Here is a 10,394-nt window from a genome sequence, read left to right on the forward strand (position 1 = left end):
CTACAAGTAATCCACCAGAACTTCCCTTCCACCTTTGGAAGTTCACTACCCTGATATCTTTAGGTTCTTCTGGGCTTAACTACCAGGATCCTCTGCAGCTCCTCCAGGCTGCTACCATGAAGTTTCCTTGAACAACTATGGTGCTTCACTACTTCTACTAGGGTCCTCCACAGCTCTCCTGGCTGCTACAACATGAAGTTTCCTCGAGCAACTATGGTGCTTCACCACCTCTACAGAAGCATGTGACACTCCTCTTCACTGCTTCTCCTCACAGCTCGAGGTCCTCGCCTCCACTACCTAGGAGTCTTATCAACTACTTCATCTGTGCTGGCTTCGAAGTTCTCAGCAACTTCTTCCCCAAAGACAAACCTGCAACCCATCGACACTCCAATAAAAATGATTCCCCTTTAACACATAAACAAAAATAATCACACATATGTTTGCCTCCAACCTCTACCTGTCCTCAACACAATGTGAGAGTGGACTGCCCCGTTGGGCAGGTCAATGCTCCACCTTGCCTGGCAGCGGTCCTCACTCACTCCGGGAGGGTCCTCCGCCGTCAGGAGCCGAGCTCCCTCAGTTGCCTGCCAGCGCTCAGAGACTGATGTCGCTCCGTGTTCCTCCCTCTCCACTCTCTTATTTCAGGCTTTCTGCCTCACCAAAATATGTCTAACTTATCAATAAACATTGCTACTGTCGCTGGGCACACGACAAACTACAACCAATCACTATGAACTGGCGTATATCGTGCTTACTACAGATTATCTGGTCGAGGGCGCTCCTCCCTCTGACGAAGCCTGGTCAGGGCGCTGCCACAGCCCACGATAATGTCTCTGGGCGGTTTAATAAACACTCCCCGTCGCCCAGGACTTGAGACCACACTTCTCCAGCTCGATTCCACAGCTGGTACGTCTGCACCTTCTCTTCTCTTCGAGATATATCACTAGGGGTTCCTTTATGACGGGAGCTTAACGGAGCATGGCTTTCCCCCTGCGATGTCTGGCCTCAAGTGAGGTCAAAGCCCTCCAAAAGCGAGCCTCACGCCTCCAGCAAAATGTCCACATCTCCTAGCCAGTCATTTATTTATTTTCTTCTTCATTGCCCATAATCTTAAATTGTTATTTAAATCCAACAAACTATTTTACAACTGTGTTATCGCCTCTATATTTCTTAGACCTTCTGGTTAGGTCAGGCTTGCTGAATAACTCTCAAGGGGAAAACTCGTTTCTCCTGTAGGCTGAGATCATAACACTCCTTTCCCCTTATTTTTGAGAGTTATTCCAGTGGCAAAGCTCGGGATAATACATCCGCCACCACACTGTTTCGTTCTTTAACCGATTGGTTCGACCGGTTGATCTGCTTACGTACTCCCTTAGGAGTCTACAATTAGTTCGTTGCTCCTTGCAACATCTGGCTCACAACTTGCCAGAAACATGATCCTCTCACAAACGATCTGACCTCTCTGGCACCTCTCGGCTAGGCTGTCCTCCTTGGACGCCTGCACTCCATTGGTCCACTCTACTTATTGTTTCCACCCTCCATTACCTCGTCTTCTTCTCTTCACGTCCAGAGACAGATGTCTACTGTCTGTACCTCCTCTGTCGTCTTCACACTTCCATCTACTGCCATTATACTTTCGTCTCCTGTCATCATACTTCACTCCCTCGTCTTCACCGACGATCCCCCCGTTCGTCTCCTCATTTATCCGAGATCTCATCCTGTTTGACTTCCATCGAGTACTCGGCTTTCTTCTATTCCTCCATGCTTGTATCGTCATCCTCTTCTCACGCTTTTCACCTCTATACAATTCCCTTTCTTCTCCTTCAACTCTTCTTCGTTCTCTAAAAGTTTCTTCGAGCACTGTACTACACTCAACAACACTCGACCGTACATGTCGCTCTACCTCTCCTAGACTGCTCATAAGCGTCTCTCCACACATACTGTCTCTTCTCCTTTCATTTTCTCGGCAATTACTCTTCTTCACTATCTCTTCTCCACGTTTTCTGTGAAACATGCCAATTCTTGACATCTCCCACAACTTAACTCCACTATCCATTAACTCCACTCCACGTGCCGCGGCCTTCTGGGCACTCTTCTGGCACAGTCTCCGCCATGACTCTTGGCAACACCTTTGTCACGCACAAGTCGTTTCCCAGGATCACTTGGACTCCTGGAATAGGTATGTCGGGGCATACTCCCAACATCACCTCTGCCGACACATATTCTGACCTGAGCTGGACAGTAAAAACAGGCATGTCACTCTCAGACAATAACCCATATACTTTCATCTTCCCACTGCCAGCTAACCGTCGATCATTCCCAATCAGGCTTCTCGCAATCAAGCTCTGATTAGCTCTGGTATCTCTTAAGATACCCACTTCTAACTCAGGTTGGCTTTCTATACTGATCTAACCTTTGCTCATGAACGGCCTATACCTCTCGTTCACTAAGTTCACTGTCTGTGGTTTGTCATGGAACACATTAGTATATTTACTTCGGGGGTCACACATGGCCAGGGTCACAACACTCTTGCCCTGCAAACAATCTTGCATCACGTGACCCAATCCGTTACAATTGTAACACCTCACCTGGGAAAAATCTCTTCTATACGAACCAGAGTGGCTCTGACTTTGTCCACTCGCATGAGAGTTCCACGGGCCAGGCACACTACCTGCACTCTGTGGGGCTTTACTGGACTCTTGATTTACTGGATCACGACTAGTTTCTCGTTTAGCTCCTCCATCTTCACTTTCAGACGAAGTGCGCGACCTACTCTTCTGAGTTTTAGGGTACTTACTTTTATCTGCCCATTTATCAAAATTCTTCTCACCCCAGACTCTTCTGGGTCTCTCATAATTTCTTCCTCCCCAGACTCCACTGGATCTGCCATTGTTGCGTCTCACCTCATTCTTCACTCTGTTCTCCCTTCGTGCCATCTTAATTCTCTCTTGATCTGCTTTAGCCGCCTCCATCTTTATCATAGCCAGTTCAGCCTTGGCCGTTTCTTGTTCGGCCTTGGCTCTCTCTTGTCCGACTTTAAGTTTTTCCTGTTCAGCTTTAGCCTTTTCCTGTTCGGCTTTAGCTTTCTCTTGTTCAGCTTTAGCTCGCTCCTGCTCGGCTTTGGCTTTCTCTTGCTCAAGCCGAGCCTGCCTCTCTTCACGTTGCAGCTGTACCTCATTGTCTCCTGGTTCCAACTTTGGTTCCACCTCGTGCCTCTCAAGGCTGCTTTCCCTGCTGCTACTTGAGTTTACATTAATTCCTTCGTCACTTGGCGCATCGTCTGTTTACTCTGAAATTTCTTCCAACCCATGGGGTTCTTCATTCTGAGGCAGAGCCTCAGCTCCTTCTTGCTGGCACTGTATTTCCTCTTCTTCACATTGGCACTCTGCTTCCTTCTCTTCTGCTTTTTGTTCCCTTAACCAAGTTCGCAGCGCCTCGCGTCTTTCCTCTACCTTATCATACCTACCCTTTAGGCCGAAATGGTCTTCTAACATCGTTATCTGCTTTCTAGTGCACATATCTAGAATCTTCTCGTCACGAGTTTTGCAGAACATGCTTACTCTGTCTATCTGCGTTAGTGCCCTGATTTCTTTCCGTTTACTAGACGCCCTGTTTGACTTCAACCTAACACCATACATTTTCGCAATCAACCAAAGTTGTTCCTGGGTACAATTTTGCAAGATTTCATCATTTCCCGTATCAATGTACTCCTGGGCTCTAGCAAGGTTTTTCTCCGAACCTCTATAATTCAGAACTGCTGTCATCCTGTCCTGTGAGTCTTCCCAAGAGAGAGAGTATACACCTGTGGTCACACAGTTTATTTAAGCAAGGGTGTACAAATCCACTCGTGGACAGGGTGTTGGTGTGTCAGTTCACTATCCAGGACACAGGCCCCCAATTTATTATAGATTGTGGGTTGGTTGGTGTTGTCGTCGTTGTTCCTCCTTTACGGACAACCCAACCCACAACTCGGTACAGTGCTTATACCTCACTAGGAGATCACACTAGGCGCTTCTGGCTCTTGGAGAGGGGCTCACTCAATCCCCTTTGACTTATTGGTTTTCCGTCCTACCCTGTCCACAGCAGTGGTTCTTGGCTCTTTCTCTCTCTCTCTCTTTCCTGTACTATTTCCTGGGAAGCCTCACTAGGACAAGGGCAAACACCAGCAAATTGGAATACATTTACTTGACAAAGCACATACACAATACATACACACATATAATAATAATGAATCCTATACTCTATACTATTACAATCAGGTTGCTCTCCAACACCATCAGAACTCTATTATCAGTTTACCAAGGGGTATCCTATCTTCTGATTCACCACCTGATACTATCAACCTCCTCAAGTAGATCAAGTCTACATACACCGTTGCACTATCAACAAGAGAAATATATATATATATATATATATATATATATATATATATATATATATATATATATATATATATATATATATATATATATATTTATATATATATATTTATATATATATATATATATATATATATATATATATATATATATATATATATATATATATATGTATATATAAATGTGTACAATGAAAATCAGCATGTGAATGCAATAACATATATCAGCATAAATGTTCCTTGATACACCGCAATGATCAATCGATCACCCTATCAGTCCTAGAACGCATACATCTGTAGGTAATCCAGCCGACGACTGTAACTCTAAACTTCAGTATAAAACACTCCTTGACATATGAATGCAAACAATCACTCACCTCTCACTGCGTCTTGCACGCTAATGACAACCAAACACTATCAACTCCCTACAAGTAATCCACCAGAACTTCCCTTCCACCTCTGGAAGTTCACTACCCTGATATCTTTAGGTTCTTCTGGGCTTAACTACCAGGATCCTCTGCAGCTCCTCCAGGCTGCTACCATGAAGTTTCCTTGAACAACTATGGTGCTTCACTACTTCTACTAGGGTCCTCCACAGCTCTCCTGGCTGCTACACCATGAAGTTTCCTCGAACTACTATGGTGCTTCACCACCTCTACAGAAGCATGTGACACTCCTCTTCACTGCTTCTCCTCACAGCTCGAGGTCCTTGCCTCCACTACCTAGGAGTCTCATCAACTACTTCATCTGTGCTGGCTTCGAAGTTGTCAGCAACTTCTTCCCCAAAGACAAACCTGCAACCCATCGACACTCCAATAAAAATGTTTCCCCTTTAACACAAACAAAAATAATCACACAATATGTTTGCCTCCAACCTCTACCTGTCCTCTACACAATGTGAGAGTGGACTGCCCCGTTGGGCAGCGCTCAGAGGAGACGGATGTCGCTCCGTGTTCCTCCCTCTCCACTCTCTTATTTCAGGCTTTCTGCCTCACCAAAAAATGTCTAACTTATCAATAAACATTGCTACTGTCGCTGGGCACACGACCAACTACAAGCAATCACTATGAACTGGCGTATATCGTGCTTACCACAGATTATCTGGTCGAGGGCGCTCCTCCCTCTGACGAAGCCTGGTCAGGGCGCTGCCACGGCCCACGATAATGTCTCTGGGCGGTTTAATAAACACTCCTCGTCGCCCAGGACTTGAGACCACACATCCTCAGCTCGATTCCACAGCTGGTACGTCTGCACCTTCTCTTCTCTTCGAGATATATCACTAGGGTTTCCTTTCTGACGGGAGCTCAACGGAGAGCAGCTTTCCCCCTGCGATGTCTGGCCTCAAGTGAGGTCAAAGCCCTCCAAAAGCGAGCCTCACGCCTCCAGCAAAATGTCCACATCTCCTAGCCAGTCATTTATTTATTTTCTTCTTCATTGCCCATAATCTTAAATTGTTATTTAAATCCAACAAACTATTTTACAACTGTGTTATCGCCTCTATATTTCTTAGACCTTCTGGTTAGGTCAGGCTTGCTGAATAACTCTCAAGGGTGAGACTCGTTTCTCCTGTAGGCTGAGATCATAACAATAGTCATATCGCTAGTGATAGTGCGAAGAAACCAAAGTGGAGCTAGTGGCATCACCGGTGCATGTAAGTGTGGAGGACCGCGTAGAGCGACCTGACCTTACGGCCAGGTGGGACGACCCGCCGTGGAACTACCTGTTTGTGTTTGTTGAGTGGTGACTGTGATCAGTGGTACAGTAAATTAGTGAACTGTCACACAACGATAAATTGACTGACTCCAGAGCTTTGTGTAGACAGAAGAACCGACATCATCAGTCTACTAGCACTTAGTGAATCACACTGTGTGAGACAACGACGGATAACCATCGTCATCATACATCGTCCTTACTCATCTGGTTGTGTGAGCGGGAGGCAGACTGGTATGTACCCCCTCTCTGGTCAATTAATTAGGTGTACAGATTGAGGTAAAATATTATCAAATTCTTGTTCAGGATATCATATATATTTAAAAATCTCAGAGTGGCTCATTTAGGTAGAGGTAACGCTTAAGGGAACTCGTATCACACACACGCATGCCCGCCCACGTACGTATGCACACACACAAGCGTGCACACGCTAAAACACACACACACACACACACACACACACACACAAACGTTCAGTCAGGGGAAAAGCATTAACACCTGGGAACAGGGGATAGGACCTTACTATACCCCCCTCTTAACCCCCCATGTGACCTGATCTGACCTGGTCACCGTCTCCGCCCCCCCCCACCCCCAGTCCCCCCGCATCCCCCATACACACACTCTTCCCCTCCCCACTCTCTCCCCCTCTCTCCCTCTCCCACTCCCTCTCTCCCACTCCCTCTCTCCCACTCTCTCTCTCTCTCTCTCTCTCTCTCTCTCTCTCTCTCTCTCTCTCTCTCTCTCTCTCTCTCTCTCTCTCTCTCTCTCTCTCTCTCTCTCTCTCTCGTTTCCCCCCCCTCTCTCTCTCTCTCTCTCTCTCTCTCTCTCTCTCTCTCTCTTTCTCTCTCTCTCTCTCTCTCTCTCTCTCCCTCTCTTTCCCTCCCTCCCTCTCTTTCCTTCCCCCCCTCTCTGCCCACACACACACACACACACACATACACACATATACACACACACACACACACACCTCCCCCCTCTCTCCCTCACCCCGTCTCTCCCTCACCTGCTCTCTCCCTCTCCTCTCTCTCCCTCTCTCTCTCCCTCCCGGCTCTCTCTCCATCTCCTCCCCCCCTCCCCTTCTACTTTCTTCTCACTTCAGTGGAAGGGTCGGATCGCCCCCACCCACCCATTTATCTCTCCCTTTATCATTCCCTTTCTCTCTTCCCCTCTCTCTCTCTCTCTCCCTCCCCCATCCCAACAGGGTCAAGCATGGCAGCCAGAGGTCCCAGGGGAACAGGAAAGAGCCAAGGTGACGAGATGAAGGAAATGTTCGCCCAGTTTCTGGAAGAAATCAAGAGTGAGATGCAAGAAATGATGCAGGAAATGAAGAACAAAATAAGCAACCTGAAAAGAGAGCTCACAGCAGCAAAGGAGGAGATTAGAGCCCTCAAAGAGAATGGTATCGAGGCTGAGACTCAGAAAACCATCCAGGGAGAAGGTGGTAATAGTTTTTTGGATGAGAATGCCACAATAAAAGCAACATTTGCAGAAATACTAAAAAAAAATAAGTCTGAAGTAATGACTGCAGTGATGGAAGTGGCCATGAAAGCAGCCACCTCAAAGGAGGCGGCACACTCCACTAGCCAACTGCTGGAAAGGAACAGATCAGTGGTTGCTGTGGGTAGTAAAGAGCAGGAAGGCTCTAATAGGACATAGTTGAAAGAGAAGGACAAAGCAGCAGTGACTGAAATACTAAAGGCACTAGACATGGAAGGAGCTGAGCATAGCATTGAGAAGGTTTTCAGGCTTGGTCGGTACAACAAAGATCGAGACCGAATGATAAAGAAAGTGTTTGCAAACGAGAGCACCAAGGAGAAGATCCTATCAAGGAAGAGCTCCCTGAAAAACGTGGGAAAATTCAAAAATGTATTCCTCCAGAGAGACATGACAAGAAAGGAGAGAGCTGTGGCAGAAGAAGCAAGGAAGAGGCACAGGGCGAGAGGGGAAAACCAGGAAGTCACAGCTCCCAACACAACACTCCCAGAGGCGAGGGGGAACCCACAACCAGCTACCCAGTAACACCAGAAGGGAGGACAACCCCGCAACCCTCCTCTGCATAGAAAACACCCCTACCCAAAACCCTTCCTGCCCCCACTCAAATGTTCAGCCAAATTTCCCTCCCCCAACACCCAATCCCCACCCTTCTACCCCTCCCCTCCTCCTGTCGAGTCCTCCCTCCCCCCCTTTCCTTCCTGTCCTCCCTCCCTTTTCACCCCATACCCTCCCTGTCCCTCCCCCTTCACTGGATCCCCCGCCCCTCATCCCAGTATCCTCTGAGACCCTGTTATCCACCTCACAGGTCCTCACACCCATGGAACAGCTTCCCCCACCAGCAGAACACTCACCAAGGAGGCGATTTGAGAAGAGACAGAAGAAAGTGAGCCTCAAAGCAAAGTACACTAACATAGATGGAATTACAAATAAAGCAAATGAGCTTGGAGAATGGGTACTAGAGGAAAGCCCAGACATAATAGCCCTCACAGAAACAAAGCTAACGAAAACGATAACAAACGCAGTGTTCCCACAGGACTATTATGTTATGAGGAAAGAGAGGGAAGGAAGAGGTGGGGGTGGTGTAGCTCTGCTGGTAAGAAAAGGCTGGGAGTTTGAGGAGATGGATATTCAGGGCTGTGAAGGTTTCAGTGACTACATAGCAGGTACCTTAACAAATGGAGGGAAAAAAATTGTAGTCGTAGTCATATATAATCCACCACCAAATGACAGAAGACCTAGACAGGAATATGATAGAAACAACATGGCCACCATTAACATAATAGAAAGAGCAGCTTCTGTTGCTAGCAGGAATGGATCTGGACTACTAATTATGAGAGACTTCAACCATGGGAAGATAGATTGGGAGAACAGAGACCCGCATGGAGGGCCATAAACATGGAGAGCTAAGCTGCTGGACGTGGCAACAAGAAACTTTCTAAGCCAGCACACCAAAGAACCAACAAGAATGAGAGGAGAAGATGAACCAGCAATGCTTGATTTGATATTTACCCTAAATGAGTGGGATATAAGGGAAGTTAAGATGGAAGCGCCCTTGGGAATGAGTGACCACAGTGTATTGAACTTTGAGTACCTGGTAGAGCTAGGAATTATCTCCCCCAAAAAAGAACTAGGAATCAAAAGGCTGGCATACCGAAAGGGGAATTATGAACAGATGAGAAGTTTCCTAAGTGAAGTACCTTGGGACACAGACCTCAGAGACAAGTCTGTACAGGGTATGATGGACTATGTTACCAAAAAGTGTCAGGAGGCAGTAAACAGGTTCATCCCGGCCCAAAGGGAAAAATTCGAGAAGCAACAGAAGAATCCATGGTATAATAGGGTATGTATGGAAGCAAAGAAACTGAACAAAAGGGCGTGGAGGAACTTCCGGAATAACAGAACAACAGAAAGCAGAGAGAGATACCAGAGAACCAGGAATGAGTACGTCAGGGTGAGAAGAGAAGCAGAGAAAAGTTTTGAAAATGATATAGCAAACAAAGCCAAGATCGAACCAAAGCTACTCCACAGTCACATCAGAAGGAAAACAACAGTGAAAGAACAGGTATTAAAACTTAGAACAGGCGAGGGCAGGTATACAGAGAATGACAGAGAGTCATTCACAGAGTGAATGACATTCACAGAGTGAATGACTTCACATGACAGAGTCATGTGAAGTGTCATTCACATGACACAGAGTGTGTCAAGAACTCAACAAGAGGTTCCAGGAGGTCTTCACAATAGAACAAGGTGAGGTCACTGTGCTAGAAGAAAGGGAGGTAAACCAGGCGGCTGTGGAAGAGTTCGAAATTACGAGAGAGGAGGTCAAGAGACACCTGTTGGATCTGGATGTTAGAAAGGCTGTTGGTCCAGTTGGGATCTCACCATGTATACTGAAAGAGTGTGCAGAGGCACTTTGCTTGCCACTCTCCATAGTGTATAGTAAGTCACTGGAGACGGGAGACCTACCAGAAATATGGAAGACGGCGAATGTGGTCCCAATATACAAAAAGGGCGACAGGCAAGAGGCACTGAACTACAGGCCAGTGTCTTTGACTTGTATACCATGCAAAGTGATGGAGAAGATCGTGAGAAAAAACCTGGTAACACCTCTGGAGAGAAGGGACTTCGTGACAAATCGCCAACATTGGTTCAGGGTGGGTAAATCTTGCCTTACAGGCTTGATAGAATTCTACGATCAGGTGACAAAGATTAAGCAAGAAAGAGAGGGCTGGGCGGACTGCATTTTCTTGGATTGTCGGAAAGCCTTTGACATAGTACCGCATAAGAGGCTGGTACATAAGCTGGAGAGACA

General features: G+C 46.7%; 1 protein-coding gene across 1 annotated transcript; it reads right to left on the bottom strand.

Moving 5' to 3' along the window:
• Positions 1–293: 293 nt before the first annotated feature.
• Positions 294–3,554, bottom strand: LOC138362867 (uncharacterized). The gene is made up of 5 exons (XM_069321443.1): positions 3,289–3,554; positions 2,904–3,237; positions 2,437–2,534; positions 1,806–2,003; positions 294–369 (listed from the first exon to the last, which is right to left on the bottom strand). The coding sequence occupies exons 1-5, from the start codon at positions 3,552–3,554 to the stop codon at positions 294–296; spliced, it is 972 nt and encodes a 323-aa protein (XP_069177544.1).
• Positions 3,555–10,394: the final 6,840 nt, after the last annotated feature.

The sequence above is a fragment of the Procambarus clarkii genome, chromosome 9 (genome assembly GCF_040958095.1).
Source record: "Procambarus clarkii isolate CNS0578487 chromosome 9, FALCON_Pclarkii_2.0, whole genome shotgun sequence".
Classification (NCBI taxonomy): domain Eukaryota; kingdom Metazoa; phylum Arthropoda; class Malacostraca; order Decapoda; family Cambaridae; genus Procambarus; species Procambarus clarkii.